Source organism: Vicugna pacos, chromosome 5 (genome assembly GCF_048564905.1).
Source record: "Vicugna pacos chromosome 5, VicPac4, whole genome shotgun sequence".
Classification (NCBI taxonomy): Eukaryota; Metazoa; Chordata; class Mammalia; order Artiodactyla; family Camelidae; genus Vicugna; species Vicugna pacos.
The window spans coordinates 14,015,869-14,037,559 of NC_132991.1; the positions used below are offsets into that span (position 1 = coordinate 14,015,869).

The window sequence follows — 21,691 nt, forward strand, 5'->3', positions numbered from 1 at the left end:
CAATTACTCATTTCTTTTATTTCCTTATTCATTTACTTGCTCATTCAGCCATTCAAAAGATGCCAGTTGAGTACCTCCTCTGTGCTAAGTGGTGTTCTAGGTTCTGGGGGTTACAGAGCTCAATACAGGAGATGCTAGGGGTCTAGCAGGGATGTTTGTGAAGGATGACAAGACTACTGGTGTGGCTCCAAGGGAGCCCCATCTAGAGTTCCAGCAGGACCCTAAGTGTGATGAGATGCATTTTCTCATCCCTCTATCTATTCATCAGACACGAATGGAACCAGGCACTATGCTCGGGACTGGAAATAGAAGACTCACTCTTGTTTTAAACTTTCCCTCCCTGACAGTCGATGAAGCAGAGTTGTAAGTTCCAAGCCAGAGTTGTGACTCTTACAAATCCAGGCAGGATTTCCAATGGGCACAGCTGGTGCAGAATGATGAGGAAGGGGACCCCAGAAAGGTGTGTGTGTTGGGGGATATGAATGATGGGTGAGGAGCGTCCTGCTGTCACATGTAGAGGGGATACCTCCGTCCTGCAGCACTAACTCTGTCTCTCTCTCTCTCTTTTTTTTTTTTTTAACTTTCTTGGAATTGCCTGAACACTTTCACCCTTATCACCACCTGTCATTTCTGAATGATTTCCCCTCCAACTCTGGGCTTTCTCAGCTTTTCAGTCCCCAAAACAAGCACAGAGTTCTTGAAGCAGAGCTTCCCCAAGTGTGTTCCTTGCACCAGTAGCATCAACATCATCTGGGAATTTATTAGAAGGGTCTGGATCTCACCCCATCTCTACCAAATTAGACACTGGGAGTATGTGGGGGTCAGCAAGACGTGCAGCCCTCTAGGTGATTCTGATGCCTGCTCAAGAGTGGGAACTACTGCTCTGCAGGGGTCCTAACATTTCTGTGCCGACTTAAGGCATGATAGGATACACTCATTTCTCCTTTGCCTTCCAGACCCCTGTTCCAAGTGCTGGCCATGGAATTCAAAGGGCTGAGTTCTAATCTCAGCGCCACAGTAACTTTCCCTTGGACCCTGAACACGGTCTAGCATCTCTGGAGATGGTGTCCTCTGCTGTAAATCGAGGCTCTGGGCCTAGGGATCTCTTCCGTTACTTGTCCAGGGCCCCATATCCATACCGAGGAGTTAAAGGATGAAAGAAGGCTTGGCCACACTGGCTGTGGGGGACCTGAGTGTGGGCTCATCTGGGTATTTCCTCATCAAAGTTGGGTAGGAACTCTAGTAGAAATAGTGGTAGGGCCTCCTACTGCCGGGAAAGGGAGAGCCAAGGCAGCAGACGAAGGAAGGGTCTAGGAGGGGCAGGGAAGCCCTGGTAATTATCCTTGTGTCCTTCCTCCCACTCTTCTCACTGTGGACACCACCGAGGACCTGGAAGCGGGCCAGCCAGGGCAAGTTGAGAAATCGTGACCAGGCTGAATATGGCCCAAGTAATTAGCTGGCAGAGGTAAGCGGGAGGGAGCTTAGGAGGGAATACCGAGGGATGACCAAAAAGTGCTGAGCCCTGAGTTCCACCCTAGGTCCAATCACACATCAGCAGGCCTTGTGGGCCATCTCAGGGTGGATGGAGAACCCCCAGCAAAAATGATGGGGATGGAAGAAACACAGGCCTCACTGACCCTGGCAAGTCATTTGACCACTCCAGACCTCAGTTTCTTCATCCTTAAAGGGAATACAATTATAGTGCTTTTCCTGCCTCATAGGAGCAAGGTAAGAGTTAAAATAACTGATGAGACAACGATAAATATCATTAAATCATTCTAAGTGGTGCTCTTATGGCTTGGGAGAGGGAATGACCATTCCACAACCTCTAAATAGGGCGGAGCATCCTTACCTCAAGAGGCTGGGTGCGGATAAGTAGAAGCATCTGAATTCCTCCCAAGAGCCCACCGTGTTACTTAATAATTCAGGGGAAAAAGGAGAGCCTGGGGCTTTGGTTTTATTTGCTGAACCCACAACAGAGTTGACTTAAATTAAACCTACCACGGAAGTGTATAAGGAGGCCACTTTTCCCACTCAGACCAGCGGGCAGAGGGTGCCCTCCTGTCGGCCTCCCTTACCTGGGTCTGGGCAGCCGTGCTGTCGCCCCCCCAGGCTGGAAGTGGCTCGCTGGCCATGGTGTTTTCAGGGTAGTCGAAGGACGAACAAGTCTGAGGCCTCGGCTCGGCTTCATTCTGCATTTGGGAATTGATTTTTCCTAAATGAGGAAACATATATGAAATACAATCAGCTTTCTTCAACTCCTTACAAGTTTAGGGAGGGGGGTGGGGGAGATATTCAGAAATTAAAAAAAAAAAAGGTCCAAACACAGTGAAAACTCAGGTTCCCAACATTTCTGTCCCCTGCAATTCTGTGCTAACAGAAACGTCTGCTGAATTAGGTATCTCTTTCGAGGGTGTCCACTTTGGGAGACCCAAAGGCAAACTGTCCTTGGACCGCTTTTCCACCAAATGTTAATGAGCTTTTTGTGTTAGAAAAAGGCTCAGCAGGCAAACTGCTTGGGACACTCCGATTATTCCACGGGCAGTGTCATGCATCAAGTAACAACTGGGTTTCCTTTTCGGAGGACTTCTCAGAGCCTTCACTGTGTTAATAGGAATGGTCATTATTTCCAAAGGGAAGATGTGAGTTTGCAGCCTTTCCCAAATATGTTTAAGCAGGGAACCCTGATTTTCCTCGAATACTTATGAAGGTCATTTTGAATAAGGTGGTTTGGGAAACTCGCTCAGACTCTTAAAGATCTCGCAGGGCAGTTCTAGTTCTCAGGCTCTGATGTGCACACGCATCGGCTGAGCTTTTGTTAAACTGCAGGTTCTGACTCAGGAGATCAGCAGTGGGGTCTGAGATGCAGTATTTTTGACAAGCTCCCAGGTTCTGCTGCTGGCCCATGGGTTACACTGTAAATGCAAGGCTGCAATTAGAAGAGACTGATTAAAGAAAGCTCCTCCGTTATCCGTTAACAGTAGATTACCCCGTGGAGTGGACTCCTTCCTCATGCCAGAAAGGAGAATTGCTGTTATTACCCTCCAGCCTCAGTGATTATCAACAAGACATGCTGTGAGAGCCTCTCCACAGCATTTTGCCTGTGAGCAGAAGCCAAGTAATTGTATTTCCACCAGCATGGGGAGACTTGTACAGTTATTTCCATTTTTGATGCAGGGATAAGAGAAAAACCAATGTAAACCCATATATTAAACAGGAAGTGACTGCTCTAAACTACTTTCCTTTGTTTCAGCTCGTTCTCCATTCCTTAATTTTTAGAGCCACAGAGAAGAGAGAAGCCTTGGCAAGCCAGCCCTGCCTCGGACACAGTGACAATATCTTGAGGTGGACAGGAAGCTTCAGGCTGCATGGCACAAAAATGTCCCGCAGTGTGTTGACCTCGCCCTATACCATATACTCCTTTTTTCCCCAACTCTTCCTGACCATTTAATTAAGACACAAACCTGAGAAAACCAGTGCAGTGAATATTAGCAGCAAGATCAGAACACTCTCCTCCCTATCTCCTTCTTATGAAGCAATTCAAGGCTTGCGGTTTCTATTCAATTTGTTATAATGACAGTGTTTAATCATGGAGTCTGCTCGGCGGCCTGCTGCCGAATTGAGGTCACACACGCGACTACCCAGGCATGGAGCACATAATCTATAACTACGATTTCGCCCCTGACTCTCTGGATGCTGTGTCATTAATTAACAATGCATTTATTTCAAAAATAATATGCATTACAGCCTTTTAAAATGTCGCCTTGACTTGAAATGAGCAGAAGTTTGTGATTAAACATTCGTGGCACTTAGGAGTCCTGTATGGAGGGAGAACTCAGCCATGGAAATAGCCCAATCACATTGATTCAAAGAAGTTTAATTAAAAGTCTTCTTTCCTAATTTCTCAGAAGCCGATGGTATGATCTCTACTTGTGGCTCCTTTCTCGCCATCAAATCTTAAATGAAAGCCTCCAGAATTCTAGTGCATATGCTCATGCACATCATAAATGCCACATGAGTCATACCAGTTAAAGATTATTTAGTGTCTTCCTGAGCTGCAATAAATATTCTTTATCTTGAGGGAACAATGAAAAAACTTTGACCCTTAGCCTGGTCCGATCCTTAATCATGGAAGCTTGCTTCCATTGACTGCAGCGAAAGACGGTGCTTCTCAGGGGAAAGGCTGCCTCCTTCCACTGCAGTTAATCCACAATCTACTGCTAATATATCAAACTATATTTTTTTTACAGCTCAACATATAAACACATTTGAACAGGATAGGAATATGTCAGAAGACATACGTTTCTAGTTAGAGGGCAGACGATTTTTCAGCTAAATTTATGTCTGGGGCCTAAATTGGTCTATATGCAGAGTTAAGTTTTAAAGGATAAACTCTGAAGTGCATGTTGTATGTTCTTTTTTCTTTATCAATGTCTATATCCATATACCTATGCTCACACGTTGGTTTCCTCTATGTATCTGTACGCTCTGTAAATAATACTAAGAGCAGATAACGTCTGATAACCTGTCTTTTTACTTTTTGGTTGATGACATAGAGAGACTTCATGTGCCCACATTTCCTTTGGGCAGAGGTCACTGACTGACCTCCTGGTGGAGACCTTTTCTGCTGCTTGTTTTCCATTTCTGTCAGCAAGTGCATTATTTTGGTGGGAAAACAATTTAATCTGGAAGGTAACAGGCATTTTACCTGAGGAGGCTGGTTTGGGGAGGAGACTCTGAAGAGGTCGCATCCCTCTGGCAGTCATGATGGGGTCAGAGGTGGAATGAACAATGGCGCTGTCTGCAGAGCCCCGGCTGTCTGCAGAGGATGGCACTTCTCGTTCAAGCGTCTGGGCTCGTATGGCAGAAGCTGTACAAAGGGTGGGCTGGAGAGACAGGAGCAGCTCAGGGTCCTCTGGGGAGTCTGGCTGGCATAAGTACCGTCCTGCTGAGCGACTTCCCGAATCTGGGAGTGGGAAGGTTCCAATCCCACTGTCCAGTGTCCTCATCTGGCAGTTCGTTTCTAGACGGAGTAACAGAGTGAGGATTAGAGATGGCTCACATAAAAGGAGAAAAGGATCATGGACGTTCGGATCTGGTCTAGAGGAAAGGGCATCTCTAGAGGGAAGAAATACTGTTAATGGTGTAGTAAGTTTCCAGCGAGCGGCATGAAGCAGACATTTAGCTAAACATGAAAATACTCCCTTCATGTAATATGAAGTAAGAAGGCCAGCTGTTCCTGGCAGTAAGAGAACCTGCATGGTTCTCTCAAGTTATAACAGAAAAAGAACTCTAGAGACCAAACATTACTTTTGGTCACCTTATGTCAGCTTGGAATCATACGACTTCAACCATTTAGGTGAAACTTACTAACTGAAATGAGAAGAGTAATGAGCACACATAACAAATTGAAATGATGTCCTAACACAGGCAGTTCTGCATCTCTTGCATGAATTAGCATCCATTCAGCAGTGAACTAAGTCTCTGGCCTCTCAATCTGACTGTGAGGACAAGTAATTCACATGCTCTAAGGGTCATCCAAAAGGTACCTTACCCGAGGGAACATCACTTATCATGTGGGCTTCACTTGACTTAACTGCCATCTGAGGTCTTACTGAGAACACCATAGGACCACTTTCTGTCTTTCTGTCTGCCTTTATGCAATGACAGAACTCATAAGTACCCTTTGGATTTCTTGTCATTCCCAGGGATCCCACTATACCCTAAAACAAATCAAACTGATTTCACCATATGTGACATACTCTGCTAATTTTGTCTCACCTTCAAAACATTTTCTAGCCAGGCAAAATATCTGAAAAAAATGATCACGTAGTTAATTTATGAAATGTGACATAGTTTACCTAAGCCATGAGACAGGTGCCAAGATCTGCCTGTCACCCCAAGAGTCTCCTATTCACATGATAATCTCAGAATGAAACATCCTTAGTAAAGTTTATATTAGCATCTTACCAGTCTGACTGGGGAAGAGGCACACCTTAGCACCATGTTAGGCACAGAGGAGAATATACCAGAATATGATCTTTCCATCAAGAGGCCAGACAGCTAACATTTCGGTGGTGCTTTGTGGAACAGTGGCTTGGAGCTTGGTCTCTGCTAATAACTGTGTGAACCCCTGCACAAGATCCTTAACCCTTTGGGGTCACAGGTTCCTTACAGGGTTGTTGTGAGAATAAAAATACATTCACTGTGGAATCTCCGAAATTTAGAATGACACCTAGCACGCTGTAGGAGAGCTGAATGAAGGACATAGTGAATGATGACATCTACAAAACACGAGGTATATTTATTAGATACCAGTAGATATCTGATATGTAAATTGTTTATCCTTAAGTAACTTTCTCACACAGTTGCACTTGATGCTCAGCAGTTGGTACCTGAACTTCAGAATCTGCCCATTTCCCCACCTTCCTCCTTGAAACCTCTTGGCTCTGAGTGAGCAGTAGAATTCTGGGAAGTTCCTAATACTATGGTGGAAACAGAGGGGTGGGATGGCTACAGTGCTGGCTTTTATAGGTTCTAGCAGGCTTGGTGCTTGGTCTTAGAAGCACTAGGAAAATGAAATCCCTATCAAAAGAGAGGATTCAGTCTCCAGAGGGCTATTTAGTAGGAAGATGCAGATACTCCTCCTCCAGTATGGTGCTGCTTAGCCATCTCAGAGACTGGTCACGGGCTGCAGGAGCCCTGAGCATATGGCTGTAGTCTGAGTTTTCCCCAGGACCACAGGGGCTAAGTTTTAGTCCCACTCATTTCAGGGCCTCCACTTGGTTGGCTTTACTCTCAACCAGCTTTCCAGGTTATTCATTATCTTCTCTATTCATTTTCTCCTCAATTAAGCCGACTCAATTGCTACAAAATGGCCTTTTGGAGAAATGATCAGCTGCTCGCATGGGAAGGCACTGCCAGAAAAGAAAGATCCTATTATTCAGAACTAGGTGTCCTTTCTTCATGTTAGCCTAGATACATGACCCTCCTCATATTCGGCACATCCATGTGTTGTACTTGGGGCTGTTCCAAATGTCTGAATCATTTCAGCCTCACACAGGAGTAAGTGGATCAGAATCGATCCAGTGTTCAGGGACGGGGATCAAAGATTCCTGGGATGTAACAGCTGAGATGTGTCAGCCCCTACATGCCCCAGGCTGCCTGCCATAATAATTTACTCCCAGCATCTTCAGGATGCCTTCAGGATGCATCTTCTTTTTGTGAAGATGGATCATCAAGTTTGGCTGCTTTTACAGCTACTAGGAGTTCACTGCTTTCTTTGTCATCTCTTTATCTTCACATCCTTATAAGGTAAGAACCATTACCACCACTTACAAATGAGAAGTCAGGGCTCAACAAGGTTCCAGAACTTGCCCAAGGCCATCTGCTGTAAATAAAGAGTTTAGACTTGAATCCAGCCTTGCACAACTACAAAGACCATGCTCTTAGCCACCAAGCTCCACTGATTCTCCTCTGGCATTGGTGCGGCCCCGAATTCTCGCTGGTTCCGTGCCTCCCAGCCTGAGTTTGGAGTCTGCTGTTGACATTCTTGGCATCTACATGGTTCCCGAGAACCACGGTTGCCTAGTAACTCTTCCTCCGCCCCCTTGGATTGCATCTGTAGACTTCCATGCCAGGGTTCTTCTGCTGTTTATCTCACCTCTCTTGGTTTGGTGATAGGCATTGCCTCCAAGGACAATATTTTTTTGGGTTTGTCTAAGAACTGTCACCCATGCAAGTAATTTATGGTTTAGAGAGCACTTACTCCAGTCCCCCCAAATGGAGACTCAAAAAGTAAAGCTGGCAACATTTGCAGTGATTTTCCGGGGAAGGGCCCGACACAAAGCCTGTGTCTGTTGGCCTGATCTGTAACACTAGGCAGGAGATAGGGCGAGGAGGAGTCTGGGATAGGAAGAATGATGAAGGAAGTCCAACTCCGCTGCCCTTGTGAGGACACCTACGGCTGTTGGTATCTGCCCCTTTAGATTATTTTCCTTTCCTTTTGCAACATTGTCAGACTAGAATCTACAGAACAGGGCTTCTGGTTTTCCTGAGTTCTCTGATTTTCTAAGAATTGTGTGCACTGACATAAAACTCAGAAATCACCTGCTAGGAAAGCCATCTTTTTATTTCTAAAAACTACAGATGCCAAACGTAGTGAATATGCAGGACTCATCTGTAAGTTCCTATGAAATGAGGTGTGGACAGTCAGAGCTCAGGCACCATATGCCAAGTTTCGCCCTCAAGCAAGTTTCTCCCGAATGCATAAACCTTTGGAAATAGAGTTTATATTGAAAATGCTGACACCTTCTTAATGCAGTTTCTTTAAGGCACTGTAAGTTTCTCACAGTTCATAAAAAAAAAATGTAACCTGAAAAAGTGTTAGATATTGTACTTCTGAAGCCAGCCTTTTTCTGAGGGAATTATAAGAACTCACAAAATAATTAAATGGTCATGATATTTTTCTCAGTGAATTATGAGAAATCACAAAATAATTAAATGGCTGTGGTAAGAATAAAGTTCAAAGGGATAAGCCAGCCTTGCATCTCGAATGTCTTGACCTCAGCAAGTCCAAGTTTACGTTTGTGGCCGTGAGAAGAGCTGCCAACAGGGACTTGCTAAGGAGTTCAAAGGGTGGGTGGCTAGATGGAGCAGTGGGTTTCATTCTTCCAAGGCCATCAGTTACATCTCTGGCCCTGGTCAGCCCTCCCACCTACTTCTCATCCTCCCATTTACCTTCTAACTGTCTCTCAAGGTGAGTTCTCGCACTTATCACCACCAAGCCCCAGATGTTTTATGGGATGACATGACTTATAGAAAAGACTCCCATCTTTTTTTCTGGAGGAGGAGACTATTAGGTTTCTTTCTTTCTTTATTTAATGGAGGCACTGAGGATTGAACCCAGGGCCTGGCGTATGCTGAGCATGTGGTCTACCACTGAGCTACAGCTTCCTCCTGTTTAAAAAAAAATTTTTTTTAATTTTTGTTCTGTCTTTTTTTTGGTGAGGGAGGGGTAATTAAGTTTATTTATTTTGACCAAGGTACTAGGGATTGAACCCAGGACCTTGAGTGTACTAAGCACGCACTCTACCACTGAGCATACCCCCAATCCCCCTACCAGTCCTTTTTTATTTTTTTTTAACGTTGTAGCGCACACAGAAAACATGGCTCACTGAAGAAAATACCAACTGTCCCAGGGCCACTGGCCACCTGAGAACAGAGGGCTCAACGTCTCAGCACATGCAGGGTCCCTACAGGGCACGTCAGCGTGGTAGGGGATCTGTTCCTTACGAAATGGACTTAGGATTGTTTTTACTGTCACCTTGGATACATATCTCTGGTAGGGAAGGAGGTGGACAGCTGTGTTGTCTCTTAGCAGCTGATAGGGGAATTTCTAGGCTTTCCTTTTTGGGAAAGAATGTTGAGTGTGCTTGAGTGAGGAATACTGTCTGGACTCAAAGCTTCGTAAAGAGGGAAGTTATTGTGCCTGAGAAGGGAGGAGTGGGCTGGGGGTGAGCAGCCAAGGAGGGTGAGGTTCTGTGTGGGATGGTGGCAGAGAAGACATTTTGCAGAAACATTTCCACCAGGGTTTTTTTTTTTTTAACTGTTAGCTGAGGATGTGTAATCTAACAATCCCCACTCGGCTGGCCAGTGAGCATGGCCACCTCTCTGCTCCTTGTACCAAGTGCCCCACTAGATGCCTTTAGTTTCCTCATGTGAAAATTAGATTATATAACCTTCATCACAGGGGCGCTTTGAGGATTCAAACTTAGCATGTAATAAACATAGATTGATGCCTGGAACAGGTATGCAGTTATTATTCAGAACATGGCAGTAATTCTCAAAATAGGTGTCATTAGACTGCTAGCATCCTGGAGGCAGGCTGATTTAATTCATCTCCTCAGAATTCCCATGTAGGCCCATTCCTGACCCTACCTTGCCTTAATTCTACAGCATGGTAATTATATGCTGATAGAGCTGATAACCGTCATAGGCTGAGAGAGCGTCTGGTTTATTCTCCATCACCTGTGCTCAGCACAGCGCCTGACACACAGCTTCCACCGAGTGCAGTGAAAGAACAGGTGGGTAACAAACAGCTCTAATCTTTAGAATATTCTTCCAGAGATTAAACTGAATGTGAAGCTTTCCTTTTGAAATCCCAATCTGCTTTTTGTTCTCACTTCAGCAACCAGAGAAAACAGCTGACTTCCTTTTTCTGGGCAGTTATTTTTCTCATGCAGCCAGACTTCATTAATTCAGATAGCCAGGAGGATAAGATCACTCAGAATTACTGAATATTTTAAAGACTGATTTCTTAACACTTCCAAGCCTTTAGAGCAAGGGTCAGGGACCAAGATGAAGGACAGCACATGGACGTGGCTTCAGCATCCTCCTCAGTCCCTGCCCCCACCTCAAAGCATCACGGGGCCGGAAGGGCCCAGGTCTAGCATCATTCCCCTGGCCCACATCCTCAGGACTGTGCCACGCTGAGTGTTGGCATCCTATTTACCACCAGCACCCACAAGCACAAGAACTAAGTTCTTACAGAGGCAAGCTCTTGGGAGCCATGTGTCAAGAATGGTTGAGAATACTTAGTAACTTCTTACATGTTTTTATACAAAACAGTGAGATTTTCCTCTTTTAAAACAATTTGTTCTCTTAACTAGATTTTCCTTGCACCTTCCAAACTTGTTTTACAATATCCCTTTACATTGGAACATTTTCTTTAAAATAATAGCTGAAAGGGAAAAGTTTATTTCCAGCACTGTGAAAATTAATATAAATTTCCAACTTAGCGGAATCTGAATTAGCAGTGATTTTGAGTGTTTGGGAAAGGCCACCAACTAATTTTTTCCTCAGTCTTCTCTTCTATAGATTAAAGTATTGCAACTTTTTTTTTTCACAGATCCTATCTCATAAAATTTAATCACCTAAATTTCTAAACTAAAACTTCTGGTATTATTTTTTGTTTGTTTTCGTTTTTTTGTTGGGGGGCAGGTAATTAGGCTTATTTATTATTATTATTTATTTAATGGAGGTGCTGGGGATAGAATCCATGACCTCGTGCATGCCAAGCATGCCCTCTACCACTGAGCTATACCCTCTTCCCTCTTGGTATTATTAATGTATCTGTTCAAAGAGATTTACACAGCACAGGCTTAAGCAAACCTGACCTGAGTTCCAAGCTGGTCTGAATATTCAGAAGAATGAAGTGAAAAGATAAAAGGCTTCAGAGTTGGAAAGACTACGCTTGGTGACCTGCTTGGCTACCTGTTAGCTGTGTCACAACAAAGGGTTTTTTAAAAACATTCTGACCTCATATAATCATAGTTCATGGGTAATAAGCCTGGCACAGTTCTCACTACAAAGTGGGTGCTCAGGCAGTTTCCATAAGGGGTTGTCAGGGAGAGGTGAGGGCCCCTGCAGGTACACAATACACACACTGTCATGGAATCGAAGACACGGAATCTGTGTAGTTAGGGTTCTGCTGCAGCACTGGTACATCTTACTAAACAGACACCTGGTTATTGCCTAAGCAGTTACCATGGGACAATCCTCTCCTTGAGAGTTAGTGGACCACATTATTCACGAGAAATTATAAATATGGAGCAAAGTACCTGGAGTGGGTTGCAAGCTGCCTCTTGTATAGGAAGGGTGGAGTCCATTTCCTCAAGAAATCTATTTTGATGTTGGCACCAAAAAGGCTTTTTTAAAGCCTAAACAAGTGATGGTTACCAATTCTCCTTTGTTCACAGACTTACTACCTTCTCAGGGAACATTCCCAAATTACTAAGCCATGATTTGCAGTTAGTGAGGGGACAGAATGTCTGTCCTAAAAGTTTACACTTGCCTCTGCCAATGATCTACCCTCTTTTATATCTTCAACAAACTACTTTAGTAATCACTGTTTTTTCACTCTTCCACACTCATAAATTCTAGGAAAACAGAAAATATTAAAACCCAAACTCTTCTTCACTTTGAGAACTTTGGTCATATCTACAAAGTTTCAGCCAAACATGCAATGAAGACCCAACACAATTCACCAGCCAGAAAGAGCAACATATGGGTGATTAATATTCAAACTGTATGATTAATTGGCATCCTTTCCTACTATGCAAGTGGCCATATAAATAAGTCTTTATATGAGTTCTCTCCAGGTTCCCAAACATCTTTAAGCTACATGTGGTATTGGCAATAGAAACTTAAACTACAGATGGGAGAACAGATCTCTTTATTTGCACATCCTTTTCTTCATCTGTATGGCTGAAATACACTTTAAAAAAACCTGTCTGTTGCCAAAGCCATATCAATTAAATATAGGTTATTCATTCTAAGTTTATCCTGTGGTTTTGTTGAAGTAATCCAGAAGGACTATGTTGGCTGTTTGTTAACAAACGTTGGGTAACTTTTGACTGTGGCATTAAGATGAACTTCTGGAAGAGTAAATTCAATTTGATGGCTATAAAATGCAGAAGAATGCTCAGCTTCTAAGTTCAAACTGGATTTAAGCTTTTTGGGATTTGAAAAGTGTATAGAAGAATGTAAATCTGTTTTCCAATCCCTTGTGTTCTCTCTGATATAAAGGAAAATCGGTACTCTGGGGGTCTGGTAGACTACATAGGGAATGAATATGAGAAAAAATGAAAGGAATTAATATGACACAAAATTTAAAGAGAAAAAAAGCAGTTCATAAAACTCCTTTGTCAAGGTGAAGGACAAGTTATTTAAACCAACATGAAAGACATGTGACCTCAGGCTGGGCTGGTATCTAGTGAACCCAATATTCTGTCTGACAGTCATAGCATCACATAAAATATGGGGATATGACTTAAGGATATAAACTGGAAAAGGTCAGAAATGTGTTCCAAATGCCCATGTAAACCATGAATTTCACAGAAATCCTTCTTGAATTCATTAATTATTCATCTGGTAAAACCCCTGAAAAAAAAATTCCTTAAATTTGCTATAAGATGTGTTCCTTCCTGTCAGCGATACCAAGACAACGCCTTCTAAGGTCCCGGGGATGGCTCTTGGTCTAGTACTCTGACATTTCTTATGCAACTTCCCAAACCCTTCTTGATTTTACAAATTTTAAGAACTATCTCTGTAATCTTATCCCTCTAGACAGAAAAATCTTGAGGTCATCACATAACTCTTGCTATGCTACTATGCCTGTCTTGTGAAACACAGGCCAGACTTGTATGTGCTATCGACTGTTCTGTGTAAGAGCAGGCTAATGTAATCACTACAGCTTAACAACCAGCATTTACTTTGGTCAGCTGGTCTAGGAACAGACTTTGATCCCAGATTCCTATGTCTTGCTCTGGGAGTCATCACTTCCAGGTCAAAGTCCCTGTTTGTGAGAGGACAACACAGATCCCTTCCAACTCCCCACAGAGCAATGATTCCCACTTGATCACTTTCCTGGTCATATGTCACGTCTTGTCCTCCTCAGATATTTTTCCAACTGAAACAACAGCAACAACAACAACAAACCTTACTCTTATTAGCCTAACTCTCTAGAGTCCCATAAAAATACAGAACCACAATGGTTCCAGCCCTGATGTATAATCACCATTTTTCTTCTTTCTTTCTCTTTTTTTGAGGGTGTAGTTAAATTTGTTTGTTTGTTTGTTTGTTTAAACGGAGGTACTGGGGATTGAACCCAGGACCTCATGCATGCTAGGTATCCACTCTACCCTCCCCTAATCACCATACTTCTAACTGAAGAAATGCCAATTTCTCTCTCCCTTTTGTTTCCTGTTATCCTTGCTCATTCTATATCCATAACAAAATTGCTCTATTCTCAAATTTTTTCTCCCAATCTAATTATAACTTAGCTATTCGCTTGTATCTTCCTTTGATTCACTTTTGGGATGACGCTTATGAAAGGTATATTAAAGGTCTAAACAAATGCTGTTTACTGATTCTCCTTGGTTCACAGACTTATTACATTCTCAGATCACATTCCCAAGTTAATAAGTCACAATTTCCCTTAGAGAAGATGGAAATTTTTGTCCTGAAAGGTTATCATTGTATCTGTTCAACAATCTACCCCTCTCCCAGATTCACTACACCTCTCTCTGCCCTGCCTAAAGGAAGTAAAAAGTTGAACAATTATCTGGTGAATCTGATAGACACAGATGGCTATTACGGGTACATCTGTCTCTCTAAATCTCTAAAACTCCCTATCAGGTTTGCTGAACTATATGGACAACTGCCTCTCCTCTCCATTCTACCTGCCTGGATAACATCTGCTTTGATAAGGCAAGTGAGGGAAGGGAGGAAAGAAAATAAATTGAGGGGGAAGGTGCTGCACGAAGAGTCACGACAGCTTTATCTGGCAGGAAGCACATAAAAACAGAGATGCATCAGGAGACTCAGATCTATCAATTTAGCAACAGATGAAAAATGTATTAAAGATGTTTATGAGAGCCTAAGTATCCTACATATTATTAACCTAATTTTTATGAGACTGACACACTGCCTACTGTGCTCAGGAGGCAGATATTAACCTAATTTTTAAATTAAAATTTTAGATACTCTAAAATTACAAATTATTTTAGTTTGCTTTTATTACTACGATTATAGCTATTTAACAAAAGGCCCCAGAAAGATAAGAATTTAAAGCTCATAGATGTTTTTCTTCATTTGTCTCTATATTGATTCAATATTAAAGATTTTTCAAATCATATGCAGAAAGGAAGAAAGCTTAAGTCTTCAGACCCTGCAACTTTTTTTTTTTAATACTCACTTTAACATGACTTACTTGCTTGGTTCAGGATTTTAATTATTATGAGGTATTCTATTTTAAGTGAATATTCAAGGATCATTTATTTTTCTTTTATGTGACTGTAGCTGAAATGTGGATGAAGAGAAGGCTGAAGTTGATATGAGCCTATCTTTCCATTTCAGCTGCCGCTCTCCACTCTCCAATATTCCATGGTTGTTTCAACAGGAAGATAATAAAGAAGTAATGAGATCCAACAGACCAAAGGATATGAATATGGGTAAAATACAGAGAGATTTTTGCTTCTGTCTATTAAGGATTAAGGAACACACATACACTGTTAAACACTGTTTTCAGATACTGGACAATAGGCAGGATAGAATCTGATCTCTGAATTAAAGAAAACAAATGAAGTGAGCTCTGTAATCTCTGCAGCCAACTGCCCAGCAGTAGATTCCAGACTGAAACACTGAGAGATGGAACATGAATAGAGTCTGGAGATCCTGCTGAATTGAAGAGGAAATAGAGGCATGTATGTGTGAGTGGTTGAGGTAGCTAGAATTTTCTGGGCAATGTTTAGGAAAAAAAGGATAATAGCAGAGGTTTCCCTACAGACTTCAGCTTTGTATTAACCTGCTCATGCCTGAGGTGAAATTCACGAAGTCAGAGAAATAATGATTATGAAGCAGTAGGCTACACAATTTCTTGAGCTCACGTAAGGCTGAAAATAGTTTATGTTTCCACAACGCAGAGAGGACAAGCCTCTCTGGACCATATGGGAGAGTTCTAAGAAGGGTCAAGCCACAGTAATAAGGCTAAATTATACCCAGAATTATAGGCTTCCTTGGACTTGTCATAACAAAACTGAAGAGCAAGGTTTGAATAATAAAACTAATTGGCAAATCACTTAAATGTTACCCCAAACAAAATTCAGTATCTTTATAGGAATACAATGAAATCCAGCACTCAACAATGTAAACTTTACAATCTCTGGCATCCAATCAAAGATCACCACCAGGCATGAAAAGAAGCAGGGAAATACAATCCACATCTAAGAGAAAAAGTGATCAACAGAAACAGACATAGTCATGACAGGTAATGAAATTAAACACTAACTTAAAAATATTGTAGATGTCATAAATACATACAAAGATATAAAGTAAAACTTCAACATAGTTAGGAGCTATTAAAATAATAAAAATACATAAATGGAAATTGTAGATAGGAAAAACTACATTTAAATGAAAAAAACCACTGTACAGAATTCATAGCAGATTAGCAGAGGTATTAGATACAGCAGGAAAAAAGATCAGTAAATGTTTAAACATAACAAAATAAACTATCTAAAATAAAGCACATAGAGAAAAAAAAGGTAAAGAAAGCGACCATCAGTGACCTGGCTGTCAATATGAAATGGTCTAAATATGTACAACTGAAGCCCCAGAAAGAAAGAAAGGGGGAAAACCATGTAAAGAAAAAACCCACAATGTACAAATCTGATCAAAATTGTAAGTCCCAAATCTAAGAGACTCAATGAACCTCAACCAGAACCAACATGGAGAAAATCACACTAAGGCTCTCATCATTATCAAACTGCTGAATATCAATGATAAAGTCATCACCTTAAAAGCAACTGAGAACAAAGAAAGATACTTTACAGAACAAGGATAAAACTGACCGTAGACTTCATGCCAAAAACTACATAAGCAAACCAGAAGAAAGGGAAGTAATATCTCTAAAGTTTTGACAGGGGAGAAGAACCCCAAAGCCTGTCAGTCTTTTAAAAATTGTAATTAATTAGCTTTTCAATTAATTTAAAAACCAAGGAAAACGTATACTTTCAAACTAACAATAGCTGAGAAAATTCTTTGCCAGATGATTTTTATTGTTAAGACATTGAGGGACATTTCCCAGGCAGATGAAAAATAAGTATCAGGTAGAAATCTGGATATAATCTGGATATATACACAACAGAATGAAAAGCACAAGAAATGGTAAATATATGTTGTATATAAAGAACATTTTTCTTAATTTTTAATCTCTTTAGGAGATAATTCACTAAAGCAAATATAGCAACATATTCCAAGGTTTCTAACATGTGGAAGTAATATACACATAACAATAGCATTAAGAGTGGGAGGGGTTATAAGAAAGTAATCTGTAACATAGATATGTAACAGATAGACTGTGCTGAAGATGTAATTAAGTTACATTTAAACACTAGTTCAATCACTAAAACAAACCAAAACAACCACCACCACCACCACCACCCAAAGATGTATAGCTAATAAGGTGCAAAGGGAGATAAGGTGGAATCATAAAAAACACTCAATTTAAAAGGAGGCAGAAACATCCGGGGAGCAGGAGGACCCAGCCTCTCTGGGGGCGGCTCCTAGAGAAAACATTTAAAAGAAATTGTCTATGACCTGATGCATTTCATTACGTGGAGAATAATATTGAGAGGGGCCTTACAATTTCGTTGGAGAATTTGGAATCAATGATCAGGACATAGAAACCTGAGACAGTTGGGAGGAAATGTCATTATTAATGCTTGAAAAAATCCTAAGCTGAGCAAAAAGGAAACGGGTTCAAATTATACTATAAGTAGTATAATTCGTACATCAGTGAACAGTATTTATGTAATCATAAGGCTATAAACAATACATATTAAGTTAACTAAAATCTATACAACAGCTTTTTGGAAGAAATAAGGGAAGAAGAGTCAAGAATGCAAATTCCCAATCTCCCGTAATAGACAGCCAAAGATAAGTTTACATTTTCAAAACCTCAAGAAATGACAATGCAGGGTCATCACTTTGCAACATGGAGTTGAAAGGCCTGAAGAAACAGCTGGAAGACAAGAGACTGCCTGTAGGCCGTGGGGCTCGGGGCCTGTGAGCACTGGGGCAGAGAAACCTGTTTTTGTTGCACATCTTAGAGAATTGTTTGACTTCTTAGAAGCAGATTAAAACAAAAATTAAGTTGCCGGCAGAAAAACAAAGACCAGAACCGAAAAAGAAGAAGGCAGAAAAAGAGGCAAAAATACAGAGAACACTTAGGACAAATAAAACACACAGAAAGATGATAGATTTAAACCAAACCACTGAGATTACATTAAATGGCCTGAAAAATCTCAATTAATAGGCTGAGATTCTCGGATTTGATTTTTAAAAAATAGGACCCATTTATATGCTGTTTATAAGAAATCTGCTTTAAATATATTCAATATCATTCAGAGGTCCATTCTCTCCTAATTAATCTATAGATTCAATGCACTCCTAATCAAAGACTGTCAGGCTTTTTCATAGACACTGAAAAACTGACTCTAAAATTATTTAGAAATGCAAACATTTTTTTAAAGAGTAAAACAATGCCAGAAGACTGACTCTGCACACTACCTGAATTCTGTCTGGCTACAGTGATGAAGAGAACATGGTACTGGGTAAAAATTTACATGTAGATCAGTGGAACAGAACAGACATTCCAGAAATAGACCCACAAATATATTGTCAGTTGAGACCTGACAAACATGACAAGGTAATTTAATAAGGGAAAGACAGTATTTCAACAAAAGGTACTAGAAGCACTGAATATTCATATGGAGAAAAATGAACCTCGCCCTTTTGCTTACATTATATACAACAATTAATGCATAGACTGAAACCATAAAACCATAAAAACCATAATTTTATGGTGAGAGTCATAAAAATTCTAGAAGAAAACAAAGAAGGATATCTCTGTGATCTTGGGTTAGGCAGCAATTTCTTAAACAGAACTTAAAAACATGAACCATAAAATAATTCTTAAAAAAAGTTAAAGCTGATCAAAATAAAAAACTTTCTTTTCAAAGACACTGGAAAATTAAAAGGCGAGCAACAGGCTGGAAAAACACAGCAAAACTGTATCTAATAAGGGATTTGGATACATTATAAAAAGACCTCTAATGCAATAATGAGGACAAACACCTCAATACAAAATTAAAAATCTGAATGCATATGACACTAAACAAGATACATGGCAAATAAACACAGGAAATGATGCCCAAAGTCAGCAGACATTAGGGGGCTGCAAACTAAAACCACAACGAGATATCACTAGATTCCCTGCAAATGGCTAAAATTAAAAATACTAAGAATATTAAATGTTGGTGAGGCTGTGGAACAAGCAGAGCTCACACATATTGTTGCCAGGGGTACAGAATGGTAAAACTACTTTGAAAACCGTGTGGTGGTTTCTTGGAAAGTTAAATATACAATCATCATGTGACCCAACAATAATATTATTATCTAAAAGTAAAGAATACACACACACACACACACACACACACACACACACACACACACACACATCCCCCAAAGACTCATACACAAATGTTTATAGCAGCTTTATGCATAATGGCCCAAACTTGAAATAACTGAGATGTCCATCAGCTAGTGATGGATAAATAAACGCGACATATCCATGCAAAATGCTAATCATCAATAAAAAAACAAAACCAAAACCACAACTGACAATACATACAACAACATGGATCCAGGGTCTCAGAAACTTTATGCTAATCAAAAGAGAACAAATCCAAAATATTATACACTGCATGATTGATTCTATTTACATAAAATTCTACAAAAGGTAAGCTCTAGTGACAGGAAGCTGGCCAGTGGTCAGCAGGAGTAGGGAATACTTTGGGGTGATGAAAATGTTATGTATCTTAATTGTGGTAGTGGTTACACAACCCTATACAGTAATCAAAACTCACTGAACTGTCCCCTTGGAGTGGGTAAAGTTTGTTTGTCTGTAAATTAGATCTCAATATACCTGATTTTAAATATCATGTGCCTAACCTGCCAATAAAGATTTACTGAAATCCAAAAGTACAAGCAATCCTGGTTGAACATAGCTGAATAGAGGAAAATGGGCTTTCCCCACATATAACCCTGAATAATCTTTAGAGACATCTGAAAGTGATATCGGTAAGGCAGGGTCTTTGGGAGTCATTGGGAAGTGAAACTGGGACTGTTCCTTAATCCCAGATCCAGGCAGCACAGAAAAGGCTTTGTGTGCTCCTTGATCTTTTCAATAATCTTGGCAAGTCGCTACTGTTATTCTCATTTGGCAAAGGAGTGAAGCAAAGCCCTGAGAAGTGAAGATGCTCACTGGACAGGCAGTGAATACAGTTTCAAAGCTCAGGTTCTCTCTATTTGTCAACCTGCCTCCCAGTAGGATTGGGGATCCCCAGTATCAGAGAGCCTCCCAGGGACTCTGTAGCCCAGTTCTTCTCCAGCTTGGAGGTTAGTGCCCAGACTCCTAGCTTCCCTGGCTGTGTGTCCCAGACTCCTTTGCAGAAAAAGTCTTTAAGGAGCAGAGTCACTAAATCATGACTGTACAAGCAGCCGAGACATGCTCTGTGCTGATGTATTTGACCTTCACCATACCTCATATTTCCGCAGCGTAACATTTGCTGACTGCTTACTGCAGGGCCAGCACTTTATTCGCATTGGGTGACTATGCATTATGCAATGGAGACATTTTACACAGGAGGAAACTGAGGTTTAAGGAGGTTAATAAATTTGCCCAAGGTTACACAGCTACAAGAAGGAGAGCCAGGGTTTGGATCAAGGCCTATATAAACCACAAAGCTCCAACGTGGACTGCTATGTGATTCTAGTACTGCCTTCCGTATTCAGCTTACTGAGCACTTTAAATCAGTGAGGATGATTCTGGTGGAAAGTAATACATGAAATGGTAAGTATGCACTAGCTCACAGTCTGGAATTAGAGCAGGCTTCAGGGCTACCTTGATCCAGCGCCTCTGCTTTCATTTCCCCGCAGTTCTCTTGACATTGCCCCTCCCCTTCCCGTATCTCAGTTTCATCTTCGTGTTGATCTGAGTTGGTGGGTGCAGCCCCACGCCCATCAGTGCTACACTCCCAAGACCAGATGGAAAAAAGCTGACTGGGTGGATGTGATTCTCTCCACACCTCCAATTGCCCTGTCCCCTGCAAATTAGCCAACTGAGGTCACAAACTCATCCCTGGACCAATCCATGTCACTTTGAGCATGGCACTTACTGAGTGATTCAGGCCTGGGTTCTACCCACTGGCAGGGACGCTTACCATGACTGCCCTAATCACGTGGTACCCCTGGAGTGGAGACAAATATTGAGAAGCCAAGCAGAACATCTGCTACATTCTTCCTTCATTATTTCAACTGAATTTTACAGCAACATTATGTGTCAGTGGTAATTTCCATTTTACATGTGAGAAAACAAATGCACAGGGAACAGATATGTCTCGGGGACATGCGTGCATACACAGCAGCCAGGATTCAAAGCCAGGTCTTCTAACTCCAAGTCCAGAGCTCTTTCTACTACTTGGCAACCACTATCATCTTAACTCCCCTCTCCCTCTTCCGGCCAAGTCTAAGTTGTCGCTGAGAAATATATTCATCTTCCAGGGTCTCTTTTCTGCTATTTATCATCATTTTTTCCTAATTCAATAACCATTCCTTTATGGACTCTAGTGAGCCATTTATAACCAAGTCAGAAGGCTTTTTTTTTTATTTTAGCACTTCCTTTCTAATGAGGGTTTATAGCTGTCCTTTAAAATAAATAGTCTGCTGTACATTAAAACCTATTTAGTATGATGAAGACTTTCTATTTTTTCTCTTCAGTCTTACTTTTAAAATAATCTTGTGTTCAAAATACTGTCCTTTTCAAATTCTCCTTTCACATCTACCTTTAACATGCTATCAAACCATATCCCCAGGCCTTCTGGTCTCACCACCTGTTTTCATTCTCCATAATGGACCTATTGGTTCTGGCCTTTGGGCTTTTAAGGCAAACGTGTCATAAACGTAGCATCTTTTTCCTTTAAAAGATACATAAGAGGAAAAAACCTTCAAATACCTGCTTAGTGACACTGTTTCAAATAGAGTCCAACAGGAATGGAAATTGTGAACT

The 21,691-nt window shown here is 41.2% G+C and overlaps 1 protein-coding gene across 13 annotated transcripts in view; it reads right to left on the minus strand.

Moving 5' to 3' along the window:
• NCKAP5 (NCK associated protein 5) overlaps nucleotides 1–21,691 on the minus strand; it is a 912,592-nt gene that overhangs the window by 53,104 nt on the left and 837,797 nt on the right. For all 13 annotated transcript variants that reach the window (XR_012072522.1, XM_072960866.1, XM_072960868.1 and 10 more), the window contains 2 exons: nucleotides 4,709–5,023; nucleotides 2,079–2,215 (listed from right to left, as the gene is read on the minus strand). Coding sequence is in view for 12 of the 13 variants with exons in the window: in XM_072960866.1 (XP_072816967.1) it covers nucleotides 2,079–2,215; nucleotides 4,709–5,023 (452 nt within the window). In the remaining variant the exon portion in view is untranslated. The remainder of the gene's footprint in view (nucleotides 1–2,078; nucleotides 2,216–4,708; nucleotides 5,024–21,691) is intronic.